The 25,454-nt window shown below is 39.2% G+C and overlaps 1 protein-coding gene across 3 annotated transcripts in view; it reads left to right on the top strand.

Moving 5' to 3' along the window:
- The window catches only part of ADAMTSL1 (ADAMTS like 1), a 405,845-nt gene that overhangs the window by 278,511 nt on the left and 101,880 nt on the right, over positions 1 to 25,454 (top strand). For all 3 annotated transcript variants that reach the window (XM_061470878.1, XM_061470875.1, XM_061470877.1), the window contains 3 exons: positions 4,285 to 4,411; positions 9,911 to 9,985; positions 12,940 to 13,097. In XM_061470878.1, the coding sequence (XP_061326862.1) occupies positions 4,285 to 4,411; positions 9,911 to 9,985; positions 12,940 to 13,097 (360 nt within the window). The remainder of the gene's footprint in view (positions 1 to 4,284; positions 4,412 to 9,910; positions 9,986 to 12,939; positions 13,098 to 25,454) is intronic.

Raw genomic sequence — 25,454 nt, 5'->3', positions numbered from 1 at the left:
GAGCAGAACTGTAGTATAGTATGCCAGAAGACAATTCAGGCTTGGCCAAGTAGGGGTTAGCTGCTATTATTCTGGCTTTTTGTTACCAATTTTTTATGCTAAACCAGTAAGAACAATAAAAAAATCAGCTCATTTTAGAGATGGTAAAGAAGGTCAGGGAGTTCGTACTTACCTGTGATTTCCTGGTTCTGGATGTGTGACATCTTCCATATACTGAGAGATCTCCAGAGCTCTGCATGATCTTCCTTTACTACTATAAGGGACTTTACCCACAATAGCAACAAGCTTCACAGGCACAGCTTTAGAAATATGCAAGAACTCCATCCAAAGCCTATTGAACTTGAAAGTGCATTTTCTAGATTTTAATGGGGTTTCAATTAGATTGTCAGGGAACTTAGTGAAGCCGTTTGTGATGTTTTGTGTGGTAACAATCTGCAGGTCAAGCCTCTGACCGCACTTCAGCAGTTTGAAACTCGAAAAGATCTCAGTGTGGAAAGTCTGTGCTTCATTAGCCTGCTTTAAGGGGAGGAGGCTTAACATGCAATAGAAATGAGTATAAAACTGCTTACTTAAGAACATTTCTAGGCACAATTTGTTGCAGTAATCCATTTTTTCTTCCTGTTGGGGGCTTCCTTCCCAGCCCTTTATGGATTGAAAAAGACTTCATCTCCTTAAGCCCTGCAGGATGAATTGAGATCAGGACAAGAATGCATTGGAAAAGGAAGTTTCCATCCCACAAAAACTTCAGAATTTCAACACCAGTTCTAGTTTCAAACCAAGACGAGGGTTTGACATTTCAAAGCTTTACAGAGAGTAAAATATTCCCTAGGTCTCTGATTCAAAGATGTCACTATTTTCTTTCAAACTGTGTCCACCAAACCATTACTCTGAGCTGTACATTAGAGATGCAATATCCCTATTCACTCCTTTGCTTAGCAAGCTGATGAAGCATTTCCTTCTGTAGTGCTTACTTTCATGACGAGTCCTCGACCACTCCCCAGTTAGATGAGTATGCCCATGGGTTAGAGTCTCGGCAGGCTTTTCTAGCTCTACAGAATAAGCGAATCGACTTTTTCTGATAGCTGGGTCTCCCCTAGAGTGTCACATCTTTGGCATCCCTGGTAACAGGCATTCCAAAACCTCCTATATCTATGTTTCGTGCATTTTTCAGGTGAATGGTGAAAGAAAAAATTCTGCCTTCCTGTTCCTTGCTAACTCTGTGCAGATTTCTGGGGGGATGGTGACATATTTTCACCCATATGTTCATCTTTTGCAGTAGTTATCTACAGCCTTGAAGGAGAGGGAAAATAATATAATGGAAATTATATATTCTCAACTCAGTAAAACATGTTTCTTCTGCTCATAGGGACAGAAGTTGCTATTCTCATAATTATCTTTTTCAGGAGCACTTTTATTTTTTTTTTTTTGATCTTTTACCTTCATAAGGGTCCAGCCTACATAATGTTTCCAAGTAAGAGCTACTACAAAGTGATATAAGAGATTTAGAGTAGGGATTTTCATTTTAAAGAATCAGCGACTCCATTACAAACACTACCAACCTTTTGCTAAATGAAGTTACCCCAAAAAGATGGAAGAAGTATTTCCCTAGGTAGTGAAGAAAAAAAAAAAAACAAAACACTGGTGATCTTGGAATATTTTTTATTTCAGGAGTTGATTAATCATTCATAAGTGGGTTTTTTATGAAAAAGAGAAAAAAGCTCTGAAGAAACGTTGGGGATAAATAGGAAATTTAATTAATTTTGTTAAAATTTCTAATAGCATAAAATGATCGGAGAGACTACCAAGTACAGGAAGATTAAAACATACTTTGTTCATACCACACAAGTTTTGGTGTTCATAAGAGGTCTCCATTTTGCTCATACTTCCATTTCAGCAAAAGATATATTTTTATACTATACACTGGCAATGGGTGTCCAACTCAAAATGAGCAAAGAACCTCAATATAACTTCCTTTCACACCTGATATTTTCCTGGCAGTTTCCTCTACAAGTTGTGACTTAGCTCCAGATTACTCAATTTATAAATTAACTTTAATCAGACTACAGCCTATGGCAACATTTTAGCTGATGATTCATAAAGTTAAAAAGGCTTTAAAGTAGGGAAGGCTGGCTTTGAAACTGGTGGCCTCATACCTGGATTTAAGATTCAGCCCTTTTTGTATCCAGGCAGTTCATATGTTCTTTTCAAAATAAGCGAAGGCATACAGATTTGTATACAACTCTAGCTGCTGAGTGAATATAAAGTATGTTATGAGCAGATATGAAAGGGAATTCCAGCCTTTCCTCTGATGTCTTGGTGCCTCAGCAAGACCTTTCTCACTGTGGGTGCTAGTAAGCTGTAATATGCTAAAGGAAATAAAGCTGATTTACAGGCATTATGTCATACAGTTTTCAGGTCATGCAGGTGACTTTTTTTTTCACATCTTGTCTATACAGGGATATTCATGAATGTTAAAGCAAACCAGTCTCTGTATACCAGCTTCTGTAGGGGTATTCTCATTCAGAGAAAAACAGACCTAAATTTTACATAGTATCACTGATATAATTTATATGTCTGTACTTGGAAGCTCTGTATGGAGTAGTCACAATCAAGATAATCTTAACTTTGCTTCAGCTATCTAACCATTATTGTAGTGGTATTTCTAATATGATAAAATGTCTCTTGCAGTCTTGATATGACTAGGTTTTCAGGGAATTGTATCATTTATGCATTACCATTACTCTTTTCACCCTCATTAATTCCCCTGGAGACATTGTAATATAATGCAGAAGCATTGAAGACTGACCCAGTTATGACCCAGTAGAAATGGGTAAAGTCAAAGAATTTTGATGATAGCTTTCATCAAGCCTTAAACTACACCTATGATGATTTAAATTAAATTTATTATACTATCAACATAACAGATAACCAGAGAAAGTGCTATTGTGCCACTAGTAAAATAATGATTTTTGAAATGGGTATTAAATTGCTAAAAGTAAACACTGGATATTAATCCAAGCCTACGTTTTCACAGGCAAGTGAACAGGAAGTGTCAAACCCAGAAGTACATTTCACCCTAGCAGAGGTCTGCAGCTCTGCACACTAGATTTTCACAAATAAGTAATACTGGTCTCAATATTTAAGTAGGCAAGTTACACATGCAGCTTGTATGACTCTGCATAGTAAGTACTCTATTTGCCCTTATCAGTTTCTAGGACTCAACTCTCTGATATAACTCACAGACCCAGGAAAATTTAAAGCTGAAATAAGCACTTCATTTAAAATTCCCTGTGTTTATATATACTTTGGCTTAGAGTCTTAGAGCAAACTCCTCAGAAGTAGAATTTATACACAAATATTTTTTCATTACTTACTGTGAATGCCAGAATGTTAAAGCCTTTTATTTTCCAGTATGTATGAAGATAATTATAACATCGTATGGACTTGCTGAATTTCTTGGGTTTCAATTATTTATGTGCAAAATTCATAATTTGGATGCAGAAATCTAAGTTCAAACAAAAGGCCTACATTCAGCACTATGTTAAATAAATTTATATTCCATTTCTTTAAATGCATTTAATTATAAATTTATATTTTATTCTCCTTAGAACATTTTTTTTTTTGCAAACTGAGAAGCCTAGTTCATCCATTCAACTTTTAAAGTTTTGAACCAAAAAGTTTGCATATAAGCGTAAAGCCAGTTTCAGAGCAGATAATTGCACTTCTGACTTTCAGTTCTTTGTTTTAATCATTCCTTCCTATTTATCAGATCTTTAACAATGTCAACACAGGCAGTGATAGCGTGGAATAAGATTATTGTCACACATAATTAAAACCACATGGTTTTCCTAACTGCAAAGCAGGTAAAATTTCACTGAGATCTCAGCCATGTTGCCATTTATCTGTGCTGCTCTTTATCTGTCTGCTCCGTATCTCTGTTATTTATCTCAAGCATTTTTCTTTTTGAAACTATAATAAGTGATTTTTTTTTTTTTTTTGGTGTCTTTCCAATAAATGTTCACAATGCCCTAAAAAACAATCTCCAACTATACTCTTTTCTTTCTCTGGACTGCAAAAGCCATTGAGTACTAACCTGCTCGCTATCTCACATCTGAATTCAGTTCAAACTCACAGCCAGATTTGCTCAGCCTCTCATTGCAAAGGCACTTTACAGCCATCTAGAGATGCCTAGAGAGAAGTTTGGTGGCAATTAGTCGCAGAGATGGATCGAGCAGTCAGTCAGTAGGTGCTCACGTTGAACTGCACATCTTTCTTTCTTGCCAGATCGTTGGCTGTGACCACCAGCTGGGAAGTGCTGTCAAAGAAGACAACTGTGGGGTCTGCAATGGTGATGGGACCACCTGCCGGCTCGTTCGAGGCCAGTATAAGTCCCAGCTCTCAGCAAATAAACGTAAGCTGTCCCTTCTGGTCAAGTGCCATCTTCCCCTCTTAATGAAATACGCATTTCTTGCAAGCTACACTTCACTCTTTCTCAGGCGGTGGCATGGTCATGGTCAGTCTGATTGTCACCACAGATTCTTCTCTTGTGGGTTAAATTAGGCTTGCTCAGACTACAGCTCTGGCTGTGAGGGTGGACAGAGGATTATGGGAAGGTGCCACCAATAAATTTCCCATCTCTGTTAGCTAGTTGCTTGCAAGGAGCTGTGGAATGAGAAGAGCTGCCTCTACTCATTCTTGTCAGGCTGTACAGCTGGCTAGGCATAGAGAACACAGTCAAGACTGCTCTGAACAGTGGTTTATGCCACTCTGTGGCAGAGGGGCACCCTGGGGGGATGGTGCTGCCACCATGGCAGAGTATTCACTCCCAGACCTATGCCCACACCATGCCTGTTGGATGCTGAGTGTACTGACTCAGTCATGGGGTGGACTGAGGTGCCTGAGTCGTCAGGAGGTGGCTACATGGGCAGGTACAGACAGATATGGGCTTTACCTGCACACTGAGACAGCTTCGGCTCAGGGTGGTAAAGAACATTAGTGTGCCCCAGTGACAGGGTTAGTGTATCCTGGACGCCAGGCAGGCTTTTACCTTGGTTACAGCACCACAGATGGAGCTGTAGTTTTGGGAAGAGAGCTGGCGCATGTTTGAGCAATTTGAAGGAAGGGTAAAAAGATAGGAAGGAAGGGTGGAAGGAAGGAGAGAGGGAGGGAGGGAGGCAGAGAGGCAGGGAGGGAAGAAGGAAGGGAGGGATAACTCTCATAAGAGTTCCATTGCTGAGGCAGAACTGCACATTAGAGGGAAAAGGAATTATTTCACAAAGATGTAGGAATGGAATTTCACCTCATTGTTACTGTTTCTGCAATGTGAATTGATTCAGAACTCTCCAGGCTGCTTGAGAGATCACAGTATTTGTGAACTTTCTTGGCAAATATATCTTCCTATAAGAATAATTCATTGCTTTTCAGTTGCTTTGTGGTAAAAAGGTGCTACTCTCTCCTCTACTGAGGATAAAGACACTAAATATTATACACAGTACTAAAATTTCAGTGAAATATAGTCTCTATATTGAATGATTTGCTATTAATGTCATATAGGTAGAATGGTATATAGGTAGAAGAGCAGATGGCAGAAAGCATATTATTAGAGTGAGACAAATGTGAAAAAATGTCAGAGAATGGATTGCTTAAACATATTTGCGTGCCAATAATAATAATACAGAACTGAAGTAGCTAATCAGATTTTGTATGCACTCTGTATAAACTACGTGGCATTATTCTCTCTCCTGCTCCAGACATGCATGTAGTTAGGCAACACAGTATAAATTTCAAATATACCAAAAGTAAGCGCTCCTTTAAATTGGCTTTTTACAGTTTTAAAGGCACACTTATGGATCTCCTTCACATGTATGAATTAATATGAACTCTTTGTGTGTTTTGCTTCCAAACAGTTTATAGAATCACAGAATAGTTTATATACATGCTGTGAAAATTTGAGATTTTACATTTCGAAAAGCTTTTAAAAATCTACTCTGTGTTTATTTTCAGTGTTAATCTTCCCCAGGGTTGTTTAAATATCTGTCACTTCGGCACTTCTTCTGTGTCAGCATCTTGCTAAGTTGTCACTGTAAATGTACCTACATTAGCATATCTGGGATCAGAGCCCGATATACTTTCTGGAATGACTGGTTTATGTTTGGCTAGTCTATAGCTTAATTCCCAGCTATCTCTACAAAATAATCCTCATTTCTCAAGAATTAATGTCATATTTTGTCCATGGTGTGAAGAAGGTATTAAAAGTCTATGTGAGCCAGACTGCCATGGAACATAAATCAGAAGGAACATGTGCAGCAATGACCAAATATCAGTGGAGGTGTTCTGTGGACTCACTTGGAATTTTTGTTTGCCTAACAGAGCACGCATTCAAGTTTGAGCACTATGTGAAGGAAACTGGACAGTGACCTTTATTCCAGTGCTTTCCCAATAGTTTCTAAGTTGTTTGTATCTCAAAACCACCCCAGATACAGGGCTGAGCTCATCAAACTCAATTAATTTTCTCTTGGTGGCATTATCCAGTTCACTTCTCCATGCTGTTTATGTGAGAAGGATAGGAGCATACGAGAAGGATATTACTAGAAAGAAATTCATAGAGCTTTTAAACACTTAACACTTGCTATGGGAACAGCTTCTTCAGTATTTATAAGGGTATATAACTCTTCCAGCGGCCTCAGAAAGAGAAGCATAGCAGGGCAGGAGGCAACGTAATATTGAATTTTCTCCTGCATTTTTGTGAAAAAGGAAGCATCTGTGTCTATGTTCTTGTTTCTATTAAAAAAATAAATTAAAAAATTAAAAACTCAGAAATATCCTTTTCTCTTCATTCTAAGCTTGGGTGTTTCAATCTTTTTAAGTCTGCAAAAAAGCAATTCTTTCCTTTTTTTTCATATCGCATTTTGGAAAGAGTGTATGTATCTCCCTATGGAGATCAGTTATATTTAAACATGTTTCTCTGTATTCACCAGGGAGCTGGAGAGTTTATCCCACAAGTGGTTGGTGAAGTCTGCTGATCACTTTGTGAAAAGATAGTATTTCATTAAAAAAAGGATTGACATCTACTGCTGAAGTAAATTACATTTGAAAGAGAATTATAGAAATTGCTATGCTGAGACAGAATATTTATCTGATTAGTAATCAGATTGCTATGGTTTTCAAAACCAGATGCAGTTCCAGATTTCAGTTGAATATCAGTAGTAATGGGGAAATAGAAACAAATCCATTTCTCACCATGAAAACTGACAGACTATTAATACAACATCCATATTCAAAATCCAAAACCAGAAGAAACATCTCTCATGGGAATCTGGTATATGTACCTGATATATAACCTTTACCTTAATTCTTGCACTTACTTCACAGCCCTGGGCCACTGGTCTTTCAGTTATTTGGGACTCTCCCTCACCACCCTGTGCATCCCCTTGAGAGAAACCAACAACCCATTAATACACTTTGTGCCTTTTCTTCAGAGTGCATCACACAGCTGCTCCACAATCTGCCTGTCTGCTTATTGTTGGAAGGAGCTGTGACTAAATATTGCCATGCTTAATTCCACATGTCTCTTCGCAGGAAATGTCTCCTTCTTATCACTGTTAACCTCAGGAAATCATCCTTCAGTCCCTACTGCTTCTGCTTGTAAAAGCAGGAAGCACTGTGATAAGCATAAATCCCACTGAGATTTACATATCGCACAAAGTGTGCTAGGATTTCAAATAGAGAGAAATGACAAAATCAGGTGAAATATAGTCCCAGCAACACCCTGGAGCAGAAGAGACATCCTACAAATATATAGTATATAAGGTTGCATGATTTAAACTGTGATATATCAGGGAGTGATCAACTCTCCAGCACAGAGCTCATAGCTGAGAGACAGTCAAATATAATAATGACATGAGACTGTCTTTAAATAAGACTTGTAAAAAAAAAATAGTATTTTTTGAAAAATTGAAGTTATTGTTTATTCCATTCTCATTCCAATAAACATGATATATATATTATACAGCAAAATGATGTGTCATTCTCACAGATTTTTTTTCCCCAAAATGGATAAAATGTATTAATCCTACTAGGTATCTTGTATGTGACTGACAGAATAAAATAAGCATTAAAATAGCAATATTATATTTAAAGAATTTCGTAAGACTTGAATAATTGTCTTTTCAAATAGAAAATTTGAATTTTGTGTAAGAATGAAGGATGCCTACCTTGGCCAATTAATGTGATATCCAAGATGTGTATAAGCAGAATGTGTGCTGAATAGAGTTCAGCCCCAATGTTACAGAAGTCTTAGGAGATGCTGAAATTTCTGGATAGATTGAGGAAACCTCTCAAATCAGATTTTGAAAGAGGTGACAAAGCTCAGTAGAGCCTGCACTTCATCTCTATGCAATTCGTCTGACATGCAGAGATTTATCAGACTGCCTACATTTACCCCTTCACTTCTAGGATATTAAGAGGTCACAAAAGTATGGCTATTTTATCTCATAAAGCTCTCCAATATAAAAGTGGCAGAAATTCCTATGGCACTTAACTGAATTTAAAATTTAAAGGGGTTATAGTTCACATTTTCAAGACATAGGATTGAATGAATGAATGAATGTGGTTTTAGAAGTCCCTGTAGCTTTCAAAGTTTCCTGTAGCTTTCAATTTTTCTGTTGTCTCCATTTTTTACGTAAAATGACAACATTAATAACTATTTTGCTGGTAATTGAGAGTGCTGATATAGCTAGGCTGGAACAGTTATGCCAGTTTGGTCTGGTCAGAAACTTAAGGCCCCATCTCATATGTTTGGATGAAAGATAATATGTTCATAAGGGGTTAAGTTAGACTTACCTGACAAAGCAACGCATTGCTTTGGGAACAGAGCTATAGTTCTTGCTTGCAGTCATTACATGACGCAGGTGTGAGCAGCAATAACGAACAGAGAGTAAAAGGGGCTTCATTCCTCTCATGTTTGTCACCTCCCCCCAAAAAAACTCCTGTTAGGCATGCACACTTTTTCTTTCCCAACTTCTAATTATAGGAGAAGAAGGCAAAAAGGATAGGGAAATGTGAATGAAAAACTTAGGCGTGCTGGGTAGTCTAGGTCAGTGTTCTCTGGGCACTAACTCCACAACCCAGGCAGAGAATTAGGAACATTTTCTAGCATCTATCCACACCTTTCTTTCCTGTCTCCCTGAGGTTGCTGCCTCTTTAGAATTGCTGAACAAACCAACTTTCACAGCAGCATGTGACCTACATTCTAATTCACACCTCGGTTTAAATCCAGTTGCAAAGCTTCCAAGGGCTTCACAGGTGCAAGATCCTTCTCTAAGACCGGTTTACAGTCTAATGGGCTTCTGTTTTTCAAGGGACTTTCTGTTAATGGTGTGGAAAGGGAAGGAGAATTATAGCACTTCTAAACATTAAAATAAAAGGTGTGAGAGGGAGGCATGCCTGAGGGAAGTGGGGGATCATCACAAAGCATGGGCAGGGTTGTGAAGAAGCTGTGGTGTTCAACTAGGAAAGAGACAAATGAAGGAATGGGTGCTTCTGGTTTAACATCAGAATAGGCTTACACTTCTCTACTTCACCACAAACATCAATTCAAAAGTCATGGAAGAGGTTTAAGTGAACCCATGGTGAAATAGACAGCTATTGAGTTTGAAATCCAGAAATGATTGTGAAGGAGTTGGGAATAAAGAAAACCAAGAGGTTTTGGTTTTTCCAAGTAGAAGGTTCTTATCACATTTAAGGAGTTCTTCTACAGATTTGTGATGTTCTTTCATAATTCATAGAGTTGTTTATTTGGTCTAAAAGCTTTACTTTTGACTGGCTTACAAGTACCTATTTCACTGCTGGTTTGAAAACAGATGAGATTTTCTTTGCTTGTTTACTCCATGCATTTTTTGTTTTCCCACAGTGGACGATACGGTGGTTGCTATTCCCTACGGAAGCAGGCAAATTCGCCTCATGCTGAAAGGACCCGATCATTTATGTAAGTAGAAGTTAGTGTACTTTTATTTATGAAAGTCTTGCTAACCCGCAATGTTCTGTTTTCACTGTGGTATATAATTTCTCTCTCTCAGATCATTGATTTTGACACAGGGATGAGTCCTGCCCTCAGAAGTTCTCCAAGGACCTAGTTACACCAGTGTTACACACTCTTCAGAGCAGAGCTTAGCCAACATTGCAGAATTGTTTGCCCCTACATAATTTCTGTCATTTCTGTTTGCATGTCCTTCGGCTGGCTCACTTGGTGCCAAGTTGTTTTGTTACAAATTAATAAAATATATCCTACTGAATGAAGAAATATTGAGAACAGTGAAGTATAAGCTTCCCTACAGCTGAGCTTAGCCATCAAGCTGCTCATAACTTTAACATATGTTTCTGTTTTGATAATCACTCTTACTTCATAGATGGACACAAATGCAAGCATACACACACAAAAATTTGATCAGAAACAGCATGCAAAAGACAAACCCTGCTCCTTAGTAGTGATAATGCTTATTGCTAGAGTCAAGACCAATGAGTGCTGCTAGCTCATCATTTTGTAGATATAACACTTGCTTGCTTTGTCTGACAGGGAGCTCTGTATCCCTGCAGTTGTGTATGCCTCTTCTTCGTGAGAAGGGTTGCAGGATTTGAGAACACTCCAGGAGAACTGAAGGCAAATTCATTTATTTCATTAATAGAAACTCTGTGCATCCCTCTCTCTGGCTTTATAATGCAGTAGCTGCTCACAAGCTGTTCCTTATTTCAGCAGCAGCAAATGGACACTGCAGTGTTGGTAAATGGGATTTACTGCCAGGAAAGACAGAAACTGTACTTCATAACCTCTTAAAAGCACAAATTATTGTAAGATAAGTAGGTTTCCTGTTTTCCTTTTCCAAAACGTAATAGGAGTTTCCTGTAGTACAGACCAGTTAGAGTCCTTTAAGCTTGTCAGTATAAATAAAAACATTAGTGTCAGCAAGGAGGTGAAACACCAAACTATTCCTACCCTCTCCAGATTTCTTTCACCCAAAGAGCTTCTACTGAGTGGCAAAATGAGGGTAGGTTTATCAGTCCTGTTCTGTAGCTCACTGCTTGTGTTGAGGAAACAGTGGGCACACCATAATCTTTTAATGGTTCTTTAGATTTAGGGCTATGAATAAAGAACAGCAAATTACAGGTTATAAACTAAGAAAAAAAAATGTATAATGTTCTTCTTACAAGTTCAAATACTGCCTGCACTTCAGTTTTTGAGTGGCCCTTTGAGTATTCCTGAGCTACTCTAGAATGGTTGCTATTACTTTCCCAGTAAATGATTTGTACTCATCCTTTTTCTCCTGTCTTCTTTCCCAGTATAGATGCTTTCTTGAAGCTAGAAAAATTTCATACTTTTATTATTTTTTCAGTGAAATTGAGCTATAACACAGCTTAGAGAGAAATGAGATTTTAGCAGGAGAGATAAATCTAAAGCTGTCTTCGCTCAGGCCATATCACATTTTACAACAAAAAGATTTCAATGAGTGAGGTCTGCCTGAGACACTGGTTGAGGTTTAGATTAACTGCTCTGTGTAAACATTAATAACTCCAAATACATCTCTTTCTTGTTTCAGATGTCTCCACGAATCTTTCTGTTTACCCATCAAAGGATTTTATATATGTATGAGATAAAATAAGTTGAGGGGGAGGGAGTATTTTGCCCTATGAACTTTGACTGTGGGAGAAGTTAACAGGAGGCTGATTATATACAGACAAGTCTTAAAACCATCTCTATCCCTGATGCATGCAGTCTTGTCCAGAAATAAGTATTTGGCCAAGTGCATCACAAGGGAGGTTACTAGTCTCACTGAAAATGAAAGAATTCATTAATATGGAGCAAATTCTTAGCATGCTGCATCAGCAACTTCCTTCATGAAATAATTCCCATAAGCCATCCTGAAAAACACTCTCATTACTGTAATTATCTTTTCCCCCAAAATTAACAACTTCATAAGTGCTAATAAAAAAGTTTTTTCCACTTACTGCCTCTGAAACTATTATTCCATCACAAATTAATAGTATGTCCACATCTAATTAATATTTTGCCTTAGCTTCCTCTCTGTGTGGGAGATTTTATGCATAATTTCATAGATACTTGCGAAAGCATTAGTTTTGCAATCCTTCATGATGAAATGTGTTGTCATTTTGAAATAACTACCAGAAGCCGGTCACTGGTGAACATACTGTATAACATAATTTGGAGTTGGTGGGGAGGCTGGCTAGATGATGGAACACATCTATTTTCCAGCTGTTTATTTCTATTTAATCAATTATTTAATATGTTTTTTATGATTTAGCAATCAAAAGTAACTGCCACAAAGCAGTATCTTAATTAATGCCCAGTTTTGGGAATCTGTGGATGCAGAGATACAGAGGGAGAGCTCAGAAGGGTTTAGCACTCCCTCTTCTGCTGGAATGGATCAGACTACTTCTGGAGAGGAGCAAAGGACTGCAGTCATACTGATTTTCTTTCCTGGCTGTCTTGCTTTCAGTTAATGGTCTACCAGAGAACACGTGGTTAGTGACTGACCTTTGAACTAAAAGAGGGAACAGCAACTTAACAAAGCCAGTACTCATGGGTGAAGGTCTGAGTCATGCTCCACATAGGAGAGTGACTTACTAAGAGTGAGTTAAATAACCACAAATATGCCTAACTAGGAATAGATTAATATGTCTGGAAGAAAGTAAAAACATGACCTACTGGTGAGAACATGAACATGGATCTAGAAACTAAGGGTTGAACAGAGCCAAAAAGCAGATGGAGAACATGGAAGTATAGGAATGTGAATGAATTGTGGAAAAGAACAAAAGAGTTGCATTATCACTAATTTAGGAGGCAAAACTTTACCACCTCTGTTTTGTGTTGGGGCTTTTTTCTGCTCTTACTACAGATTATAAAGTTAATTTTTTTGCATTTGTCAGATTTGGAAACCAGGACTCTCCAAGGTGTGAAGAGTGAAAATAGCCTCAGCTCCACAGGCTCCTTCCTCATGGAGAATTCTAGTATCAGCTTCCAGAAGTTACCTGACAAGGAGATACTGAGAATACCTGGGCCTCTCACTGCAGACTTCACTATCAAGGTAAGGGCCATTGGTCATCGACCTCTTACAGCAACAAAAAGTAAAACAAGATGCATTGGAATGATTAAAGAGATTTTCCTAGACCTTCATTTTCCAGCTGACATTTACCAGAAAGCCTAGCTCTCGAACTCTATGTGAAATTCTTTATAGTGAAATATCTGATAACACTCCTTGGTAAAAAAAGACTGAGTTTATGCCAAGAAAGGCGTATCCAATGTGCCCCAAAGAGGAAAGATGAACTCATCACAAGAAAAGGCAGATACTTTCTGTATATGCTACTGAGGTACATAGAAATCAGGGACATGCAGCTTGCTTCATCTGTGACAAGTAAAAAGAAAGAAAGTCTGTGTCTTTGTTCCATAATTTCTGCGGTTTATGCTAGCGTTATTGCACAGAAGACTGTAAGGGAGTGGAGAATGTGGTCCACAAGCTCAAAAATAAATGGAATGACTTTGCTGTTCTGCTTTGTGCTGCACTGGCAATAAGAATAAAATTGTTTCCTCCCATTAAAGCATTTCTGTTCTTCCAGGTAATATAAAACACGTTGGTGGAAGCAATACACACATTCTGTGGGAAAACACACATACAAAACTGAACATTCGGGAATTACAATAAAACAAATCCTTTTCCAGTAGATCCAAGGAAGTTGAAGGATTTCAGCTGTAAAACTGTAAAACCTGAGTCATTTCCAGGACTACATACATTTTTCACTATGGACAGCAGAGGTAGATGACATTTGGTTTAACCTAGAGCTGATGGCAGCTACAAGTTTGAACAATAAACTGGAAAATGCAATAGATCATTGGGTTGGATTAAGCTGGTCTGGGCTGGAATGGTTTTGCTTGGGAAGTAGCAGAGCCCTATAGACTGTCCCTTACCCATCTTGGTAAGTTAGCAGCACAAAATGCAAGCAGACATTATCAGGACTGGTTCACAAGGACAAGCCTGGCCTGAAGAATGCATTCCCTTCTCTTTGAAGGTCAGAATGAAAATGCCTTAATAAAACATATGCTGGTCAATTCAAAGTGCCTAAACCACTTCTAGCTATATTACGGATGATGTACATCAGTGAGATGTAATCAGAATTGCTCACTTTTTATTATTTGTGCTGTCTGTGAATGCAAGGTAGCCTGGTTCATTAGAACATATCTGCTGGGGACAGATGGTCATGTATACCAGTGGCCCTGAAATGGTAACATCAGGGTTGGGTTGTGTTCCTGTTATTTCTACTGTTATCTTTTATGACAGGGAAAAAACCTTTGTCCCTTGGTCTTTGCATTTCCTTCTCTATCTAGCAAGGTAAGAACTACTGGTTAAACTAAAGGCAGTACCCTACTTGTGTGATGACTGCATGGCCAATATGAGAAAGCAAGCTGGATTAGGCACAGGTGGAACAGACACTGCTGAGTGGAGAATAAACTATTTTACTTGTTCTGTTATGTGCTTCCACATTTTGAAAGTCAGACTAACATACAACAAAGATATTCTAAGCTATTTAGTGGGGGGGTTTTAAACTAAATTTTTTAGCTTCTGAATATTTTGTTAGATTTTTTTTGATATAGAAGTTTACATACAAAAAAGACTAATACAGGAGAACCAAAATGCGTGAATATCTCTCAGTTATGTCAGGCTTGTCAGCTGCTTTCCATCCTTATTATAGGCTTCAGATTGTGAAGGTAAAGTACTTTTTTAAAAAAAAAATAAATTAAAGACTTTTCTGTGGTATTAGCAAGTTTTCCTTATGGATTGGGATCTTTCTGGTTGTCCAGATTTAATTTCCTGGGACAAGGCAGTTTTTATGCAAACATAAACGAATTTGTAGGTGTAGCAAAACTCTAATTTTAGGATCATTTTCTTGAAAATGACTGCTACAATGATTTTCAATTGACTCTGAATGTTCCTATTCAGAAATGACAAGTTAGACACCTGGACATAATTCAGAAGTAGAAAAATCTATGTGGGACTTGACATTTGAATTTCTTTATTGGTGACATGGAGTGTTTCAAAATTACATTAAGAAACCTCATGCTGTTTCTGTATGAGCTGAGTTGTATAATTGCTATATTTCTTGACTTTGTAATAATCAGTGGTACATTTCTCATGTGCTAAACTCTTGGCAATCTTTTCACAAGATACGTAAATGAAAAAAAACAATTCAGTAAAACAGGTCTCATTTAAAAAAATTAAGATATCTCAGAAGAAGGATTGGAGTTTTTATATTCATAGTTCGACAATTATATATACCCATTATAAACTTTTAATGTTTGAAAGGCAGACTACCTGAAAAAAAGGCCAGCAAACTTATATTCCACTTGAAATTTGTTCCTAAATCCTGAGTATTTCCCCAGTTTGAGGTTTTAATACAAAATTCAGATTCATGTACATAGAAACACCTTGTTTCTAACAAAAAAAAAAAATGTTATGTTTGATGAAATCCTGGCGAAATGAAGGTCAGTTTCACTTGGAAATGTTTCTGGCTAGCACTGTGCTCTAGAGAAGAAGGCGGTAATATCACACAGAGGGCCTCGTCCTTTATCGGCAGAGCTGCCACTGATCTGTTATGTTGACAAGGTCACATGTTCACCTGCCTGTGCTAAAAAGTCTCTTCTGTCGATAATGTCCATTTCAGACACAACGTAAAGAAACCTTGAGTAATTGTTTCATTGCATACATTTGCAGTCGTCCGAACAGGATGAATCAGTACTGTCAGCTGGGTCTATACTGGATAATGTAATGCAACAGTCAGCACTGGTTGACTGTTTAAAGCAATTAGCACTGCAAATATGAATGACTTAACAGTCTTACTGAAACAGCTGATAGGAATTGCCAGGGAAGGGTTAGGGCTGGCAAAGCACAGCCTGTTGGGTTTTGCTTTACATGCTGTGCTTTTTGCATAGCTAGGGCCCTTGCCCTGTGGCTGAGGTGTGAGTCAGCACAGACCAGTGGATTTAATGGAAGGTTTAGAAAAGGGTGTTGAACAGACTTGGGGTTGATTTGGAGGAAAAGCCACTGTTGGCCTAGATATAGACTAGACTAAATTAGGTTTATGTTGATTTTCAATCCCTTATATCATGATGAAGGTTTGTTCATAGGATCTTCATGGGCCAACAGCTTTGCATCAAGGATGCACAGGGTTGGACTGGATAAATGTTTCTCTGGAGGCTGTCAGAGGTATTTGAATTAGGATTGGATTTGTATTGCTACTGTCTTTTGTACTACTAGGGCTGACAAGCTTTGATTAAGGGCTGCTGCCGGAAGAGACTGTCTGGTTATCTTTTTTCCTTTGTGCTGGTGGCTGGGGATACTGCTGGCTGATTAAGAAGTGGTACAGACTGGGTTCCTGTGAGCAGTTACTGCTCAGATTAGGATTTTGACCACCAGTTGTCCAAAAAGTCATAACATAGATCTCAAAAATGTATGCTGAGTTATGCAGTGCTTTGCTCTAGAGTGAGCCAAACAATTCTTATCTCTGTTGTGATCTAGCACTGGCAGGAACTGCTGGCAAGAGAAATGCATTTGATTAGAGTACAGGTTAACAAAAGAAAATAACGTTGGGACTAAACATCCTGGGATTTGCAAGGGGAAGCAGGAGATAGTACATGTACAGGCAGCCAGCTGGCAGAGAGGTTCAAGGGCCATGTCAGACTGGGGACAGGTTTGGATTAAATAATCACTTCTGAACAAGGACCATACAGTGATTTACCTTGTGGAGTAAAATGAGAAATTATTTCAATATTCAAGTTAGGGCAGAAGGCAAAAGATGCAAATCTTCTCGTGCAGCAAGGGCCTACTGTTCATGGCTGGCTCACTGTTGAATTTTAGAGAGATTACCATATGAAGATTGGGAATTATGACAATATGGGTCTTCTTTGTAATTTATGTGTGATACTGGCAAGGGTTTCCAGAGAAGATTATGCCTTGTATTTGGGAGAAGGCTGCAGGTCAGGCAGGAAATTGTGAAGGATCTAGTCTTGGAAGTACTGGCAGATCTGGTTTGGCTGGGGCTCCAGAAGCAGATGAGCTAGAATGAAGGCTGAGCACACAGAAGTTTAGTTGTGACTGAGTCAATTTTTGTGTTATCAAGGTCAAATGGCCAAAACACTTTGTTTAATCTAGGAGACTATTGCAGTATAGTCCTTTCATCGTAAAACAATACTAGTTCTTGAGATATGTGTCTTCCTGAGGTCATGTCTGTAGAGTGCATATTGGATTTAGCTGGAAGCACTTCTGTAACATGGTCTGTGTCACTAGTTTCTATCAGCCTATGTCTGCATCCAATACTTTGTTTTTGCAGGAGTCATAGAAATCACCTATTCTGATTTCCTGATTCACAAAAACTATGTAACTGTTGTAATAATGTCTAGGTCAAGCTCACAAGTAACGACCAAACTGAAAAGAGACCTAATTGTTATTTATCTTGACTAGATCTTGTGACAATTTCAGAAAAATTCTACCATTTTTCTTGGCAAATGTAGTAAAATTTATAGAGAACCATGTAGTAGTCTTTTTGAAAACAATGCATAGATTCTATTTCATATCTTTTTTTTTCATTTCTATTCAATATAAATTATTTAGAATCACAGAATAGTTAGGGTTGGGAAGGACCTTAAGGTCATCTAGTTCCAATCCCCCTGCCATGGACAGGGACACACACACACTAGACCACGTCACCCAAGGCCCTGTCCAACCTAGCCTTGAACACTGCCAGGGATGGAGCATTTACCACTTCTTTGAGCAACCTGTTCCAGTGCCTTACCACCCTCTCAGTAAAGAACTTCCTCATGGCCCTCCTCTGGACTTGCTCCAACAGCTCCATGTCCTTCTTATATTGAAGACACCAGAACTGCAACCAGTATTTCAAGTGTGGCCTCATGAGAATTTCAATTACTAGTTCTTTGAACATGATCATTCTCCTAATCAATGTGTTTCATCTATAAATGCTGTCCTCCAGTCAGTTTAGTAATTTGAGCCTTTGTGGACAGACCATACCTAATTTAATTTGCTTGTTTGCATAAATACTAGTTCAAATGCATTATTCAGATTTTCCTTCTCTGTTAGGTCTGTTATTTGAAAGGTGTTTCACTGTGAGTTAATATTATATCTGCTTTGCATCTCTGTTAAAATACATAAAAATATTTGCTTTCTCTCTACTTTCTACCTTGTATTTAAAAAATAAAATCACTCCTTCAAATTGAGTATAGGTTAGATATTTCCCCACTTATTGGAGGGGGTGTGGACCAGATGACCTTTGAAGGTCCCTTCCAAATCAAACTATTCTGTGATTCTGTCATAAATACATCGGAACCGCTGTATTAGGTCAAGCAAAAAGTCTGCTTCACTCAGGTTTCTATTACAGAGAGGAACTGATTTCAGATACTGAGAGTGCAAGAAACAGGTTAAGGTTATGCTATGTTTGTGGACCCTCCTTCTTTATTCTCATGTTACATTTGTACTTTTCTGTCTAATGACTCAAATGAGCCAGTCTTCAGGGTTCTCTGTAGGTCCATTTTGTGCTATATTTGGCCTTCTGTCAACATTTAACTCATGGGATGAATTCCACAATGAACTATGCACTTTGTGAAATAAGAAATACATCTCGTTTTTAAACCATTGGTGCAATATTTTTACTGATTCTGAGTGGGAAAATATTCCCACTCTGAGAAACAGGAAATTATTACCCCTTTTCCCCATTACTTCTATATTTGAGATCTCTGACATCATCATTAGCTCTTTGCTAGTGTCCTACGTTATCTAATCTTTACTTTTATCATAGATGGTCCATGCAAGATTTATCCTTTCTCTTCTCTGTCCTTTTTCTAGGTCCATTGTGCTTATGTATTCACAATTTCTATAATATACGTAAACGTATAATTTGTAAATAATATTTAAATGTATAAATGTATGTTTTGAAAATATCCATTTCCTATAATGTACAGTTTAATAAAATGTAATTAAATTATTTAATATTTATTTAATATACATAGAATACTTACATTATGTATAAACATATATGTTGAAAAACAGTGAACTACACATAATGATCAGTACACAAATGTATTCTCCTTGGCTGTGTTATGTTCTCTCCTTTTTTATTCTTCTCTGTAATATTCCATTATTTTTTTTAACTGTTGCTGCACCCTGAGCTGATAATTTCAAAGGAATGCCTATAACAGCTCTACTACCATTCTGAATGCTGGTAGCAAATGTGGAGGACATTTTCATGTATAACTAGCATAAAAAATTATTTTGTCCCACAGGCATTAATTCACTTCAATGTAGTCTGCCAAAGATTCACACAGTATCACAGTACCACAGTATGCTAGAGATTGGAAGGGACCTCGAAAGATCATCTAGTCCAATCCCCCTGCCGGAGCAGGAACACCTAGATAATGTTACACAGGAATGCGTCCAGGCGGGTTTTGAATGTCTCCAGGGAAGGAGACTCCACAACCTCCCCGGGCAGCCTGTTCCAGTGTTCCGTCACCCTCACTGAGAAGAAGTTTCTTCTCAAGTTTAAGTGGAACCTCTTGTGTTCCAGTTTGTACCCATTACCCCTTGTCCTATCATTGTTTGCCACTGAGTAGAGCCTGGCTCCATCCGCGTGACACTCCCCCTTTATATATTTATAGACACTTATAAGGTCAACCCTCAGTCTCCTCTTCTCCAAACTATAGAGACCCAGCTCCCTCAGTCTTTCCTCATAAGGGAGATGCTCCACTCCCTTAATCATCTTTGTTGCCCTGCGCTGGACTCTCACCAGCAGCTCCCTGTCCTTCTTGAACTGAGGGGCCCAGAACTGGACACAATATTCCAGATGGGGTCTCACCAGGGCAGAGTAGAGGGGAAGGAGGACCTCTCTCGACCTACTAACCACCCCCCTTCTAATACACCCCAGGATGCCATTGGCCTTCTTAGCCACAAGGGCACAGTGTTGGCTCATGGTCATCCTGTCGTCCACTAGGACCCCCAGGTCCCTCTCCCCTACACTGCTCTCTAACAGGTCGTTTCCCAACCTATCCTGGAACCTGGGGTTGTTCCTGCCCAGATGCAGGACTCTACACTTTCCCTTGTTATATTTCATCAAGTTATTCCCTGCCCAACTCTCCAGCCTGTCCAGGTCTCGCTGGATGGCAGCACAGCCTTCTGGCGTGTCAGCCACTCCTCCCAGCTTAGTGTCATCAGCAAACTTGCTGATAGTACACTCAATTCCCTCATCTAAATAATTGATGAATATATTAAATAATACCGGTCCCAGTACTGACCCTTGAGGCACTCCACTAGTTACAGGCCTCCAACTAGACTCAGCCCCATAGACTACAACTCTCTGGCTTCTCTCCTTCAGCCAGTTCGCAGTCCACCTCACTACCTGATCATCCAGACCACACTTCCTCAATTTAGCTGTGAGGATGCTGTGGGAGACTGTGTCAAATGCTTTGCTGAAGTCAAGGTAGACCACATCCACCGCTCTGCCATCATCCATCCACCGTGTTATTTCCTCATCAAAGGCTATGAGATTGGTCAAGCATGATTCCCCCTTGGTGAAGCCATGTTGACTGCCCCTCATAACCCTCTTATCCTTGATATGCCTTAAGATGGTACCAAGGATAAGGTGTTCCATCACTTTCCCAGGGATGGAGGTGAGGCTGACCGGTCTATAGTTACCCGGGTCCTCCTTCTTGCCCTTTTTGAAGACCGGAGTGACATTTGCTTTCCTCCAGTCCTCAGGCACCTCTCCCGTCTCCCAAGACTTGGTAAAGATGATGGAGAGTGGTCTAGCAATGACTTCTGCCAGTTCCCTCAGCACCAGCGGGTGCATCCCATCTGGACCCATGGATTTATGGATGTCCAGATTGCTCAACTGGTCTCTAACCCATTCCTCATCGACTAAGGCAAACCGCTCTGTTGGCCTGACTTCATCTAAGGTCTCAGGGGTACAGGGCTCTTCAGGACTGCCCGCAGCAGAGTAGACAGAGACAAAGAAGGCATTCAGTAACTCTGCCATCTCTGTATCTTCTGTCACCAGGGCACCCATCCCGTTCATCAGTGGGCCTACATTGCCTCTGGTGTTAGTTTTGTCTGCCATGTATTTGAAAAAGCTCTTTTTGCTGTCCTTGACCCTTCTTGCCAGGTTTAATTCTAAGGATGCCTTAGTCCTCCTAGCTGCCTTCCTACTCCTCTAGCAGCAGCCTTATATTCCTCCCGAGTGGCCAGCCCCTCCTTCCATGACCTGTAAACTCTCCTCTTCCACTTGAGCATACCCAGCAATTCCCTATTTAGCCACGCAGGTCTCTTGGCCCTCTTCCTTGACTTCCTACGTGTCGGGATGCTCCGATCTTGAGCACGGAAAAAGCAGTCCTTGAATGTCAACCAACTATCTTGGGCCCCTTTACCTTCAAGCAGCCTTGCCCATGGGATTTCCCCTAGCAATTGCTTCAAAAGGCCAAAGTTTGCCCTGCTAAAGTCCAGGGTTGCAATTCTACTTGGTATTCTACTAGTCCTACCACACAAGATCCTGAACTCCACCATCTCGTGGTCGCTGCAACCAAGGCAGCCCTCAACCCTTACTGCTCCGACCAGACCCTCCTTGTTAGTGAGGATGAGATCCAGCAGCGCTCCTCTCCTGGTCGGCTCATCCACCATTTGCAGGAGGAAGTTATCATCCATGCACTGGAGGAACCTCCTGGACTGTGGCTGGGTTGCCGAGTGGTCCTTCCAGCAAACATCAGGGAAGTTAAAATCCCCCACGACGACCACGGCCTGTGACTGTGAGGCCGCTCTCAGCTGCCTGTAGAAGGCCTCGTCAACTTCCTCACCCTGATCCGATGGTCTGTAACAGACACCTACAACAGTATCCCCCCTGCCAGCCTGCCCCTTAATTCTCACCCACAGACTCTCTTCAAGTGCTTTCAGAGGCAATTTCATTTTTAGTTATCATTCATAATTTTTCACTTTAGCAAACTTGGTCAGCTCATGGTTGACCCTTTATCCTGCTCCTCTGGGGATGCGGCTGACAACTCATGCCCTGGCAAACATCCCTTAGGTATTCCACATGTCCTTCGTCCATTCCAGGAACAGTTTATAGGACCATTCTCTGTTACCTAGTCATTTGTCCATAGGAGGATCTTCTTAACTCATGTGAATTTTGTCTAGCACCTTTGGTAAGGGACTTAGAAGAAAAATGGTACCTAATTTACCTTTGTCAGTACCCTTCATGAATCTTCAGCAAAGCAAGCTACAATGCTCAGGAAGCATAGCCCTTCTCAAGCACCCAACTTTGAGTTCTGTTCTTTATTTTTGTTTTGTCTACTGACCCCATAACAGACGTAAAGATTATTGGTCTGCAGTTTCATGCATCCCTTCCAAAAATGTGAAGAAAAAAAAAAAGCTAAACATCAAAAAATTCTGTATCTATTTTCTTGTGGTTTGAAAAATAGGCCAGATGTGTTCACACATGATTTGCATTCCTGTGCTCTTCAGGCTTTGAAACTACTGGGTAAAATCTGTTTGGATGTGGAGATGTATTACCATTATTCCTACATATTTCTTTAGAATACTGCTGATCTGAAGTCTACTGATAGGTTTTAATTTGAGGGAACAGACACAATTTCATAGGTATGTCGTTTGTTGTGGGTTTTTTTATTGCTCTGACAAATTGTTCTTTTTGAGCTTTTCTTTTTCTGCAACTTTTTTCTAGCATCACGTATGAATTCCCCAAGTCTATCTAATTCAGAAATCAGTCAGTTTTAAGTACTATGAAACTTTGGTGCCAGCTTGTTCAGCATTCATCATTTTAACACATATTTCTGTGATGAATTTGTTAATGATTTTTTGTGGGAAAAGTTGCCTTTTTAGAATCACAGAATCATAGGTTGGTTTGGTTTGGAAAGGATCTTAAGATCATCTAGTTCCAAACCCTTACCATGGGCAGGGATACAACACATTAGACCAGGTTGCTCAAGGTCCCATCTTATCCCTGGTTTATTTTTATGTCATTTAAAAGATTTCAACACTGCACTACTCATTAATAAATCAAACCCAACGATTTGGAATTTGGCACTTGCAGAAATCATTTGTACTAATAACATGGAAAAATCCATTATAACATCTTTAATAAGCATGGTGGCATGGAGTTAAATCATAATATACCAGATCAAAGTTTGCAAGACAAAAGATGGCATGCAATAATAATTCCCTTTCCCTAACCCCAGTCTGAGACACACACAAGAAAGAAGTGGTCTTTCCTCCTCCTCCAACACACACAATTTCATAAGATGAGAACATCTCATTGAATACATTTTTATGGCTTAACCCTACAATTAACATTGGTGACTGTTCGGTTATCACTGCTCATTAAAATTCACAACTGCTGCCAAAATCAAGCATGAAATGGTTGGGCTTTGGAAGATTTTACTTGTTTGGTTGGTTTTATGTGAACTAATCAAATTTTGGGGCTATAGGAAAAACAACATAATACAAAAGCAAAGCCATATATTGCAGTCTGACAGATCTGACAGATCAGAATAATTCGAAAAGTTTATGCTGCTTTCGTGTTCAAATTATGAGTTTGCTGTTTTCATTCAAAATTCTGTAGTTATTCCCCAAATCAATACTGCATTTTATCAATCCCACACCTCACCTGAGCAATAGCTTGTGCCTCTGTTGCACCATCCCAGACAGCAATTTACAAAATCAATTTTAAAAGGCAGGGTACAAGCGATGATTTATTTTTTTCCTGAGTTTTTTTCTACAAGAAAAAAAGATTTTATAGTGACTGTAGGATAGACAGTTAATTTTTGGTGGATAGTCTGAGGATTCTAATTTTAACCAACTCTTTATAAGACTGGTGGTATTCTCTTGGCTCTTACAAAATGATGAGGACTGCTCTGGTGTTTGGAATACTCTAAACTCCTCTGCAACCTAAAGGAATTCAAGGATACTTTCTAGGAGGCTGCAATGCACACATGCAGGGCTGAGTGCTCTGCAATTCTGTAGTACTTCTGCTGTCTGATACTGTAAATTTAGATACAATTTTATTTGCAAGCACAATGAACAATTGTCACTTTTTCTGAGTCAGTGACAAAAATGACTGCTAAAATCAGTTAGTTAAAGGACTAACTCGAGATTTTCAAGCATTGACCGTCTCTTTTTATAGCTCTGGCATTTCTCATAGCTAGCAGGGTACTGCAGATGCTGCAAGGGTAAAAATTTCACCATACTCCAGAGCAGGGAGTGTTTCAATGTGTGGAAGTTGGCCCTGTTCAGCAAATCCAGGACAGTTCTTAAAGTATTTAGCTATCAAGTCTCACTTTGAGTTTTGCAAGGCTCAAGCAGTCACTAATATTTTCTCCTGGATCAAGATCTTAGCTTTAAGAAACTATCAAACAAAATCAAAAAGAAATTTTTGCTCTGTGGATTCACTATATATTGTTCCTCTTCTGCTTACAGTACTCCTTAAAAAAATAAATGAAACTGTGCCTGCTTCTTTCATTTGCTTGTTTTGTGCCGTTTTAGCTCATGGCTGTAGCTCATTGTAGCCCTTTTCCACCTATGCTGTTGTCATGGCTGCATGTGTGACTTCAGGCTGGAAAAGATGCACATCTGTCTTTTCTCTGTGTCAAAACAGGCAGATAATTCTGCAGACATGCAGAAATAGTCTGCAGGGAGAGAAACTCTTCTGTCTTCCTGATTTTTTTTTTTACTTTTTCTTTTTTTTTACTTTTTCTTTTTTTTAATGTGAATGCTTTTCCTTCCTCTTCCTTTTATAGTAGGCTCTGTGTGAGCTCTTGATCTGTTCTTCATGATTCACTGAAGATCATACTGCTGAGTAGATCTTCTGAGTTTAAGAATCACTGATGATACTTGAAAAACAAAGCGTAAGAGCAGAATTCCCAGTGAATATTTTTCTGCACATTCAGATCAGAGCCCTCCCCGAATGGTTTCCAGCACAACAAAACATTTTTCCCAAGAATGCATGAGGCTTTCATGAGGCCAGAAAGGCCCTTCTGAAGTGTGTGATTAATGCACCGTCCCTGAACAAGGAATTCGATATCCTGTTTTTGACACACAGTCTCAAATGATATTAATCCATGGAAAAAGCCTCCCATTTGCTGAAGAAGCTGTATTGCTACAGCTGTATTTTTTTTTCTGTTGGGAATTTATGTCACTGTTTGCTCATATTAGAAAAGGGCAGCCTTGGTCTCAGTGGGCTAGACCTCTTACAGACATCAAGATAACCTGCATTATTTTTGCCTGCCTCCTTCTTTTCAAGACATAGTTTGATTTGTAATCATGTTTCTGTCCATCTACAGGGGAAAACAAAACAAACAACCCAGATTATGCTGTTCAGCTCAATTTGTT

The sequence above is a fragment of the Pezoporus flaviventris genome, unplaced genomic scaffold, assembly GCF_033815535.1.
Source record: "Pezoporus flaviventris isolate CSIRO_AGI_PZ_B2104156 unplaced genomic scaffold, CSIRO_AGI_Pfla_v1 ptg000064l, whole genome shotgun sequence".
In the NCBI taxonomy this organism is placed as follows: domain Eukaryota; kingdom Metazoa; phylum Chordata; class Aves; order Psittaciformes; family Psittacidae; genus Pezoporus; species Pezoporus flaviventris.
This window is presented reverse-complemented; position numbering and strand designations above follow the sequence as displayed.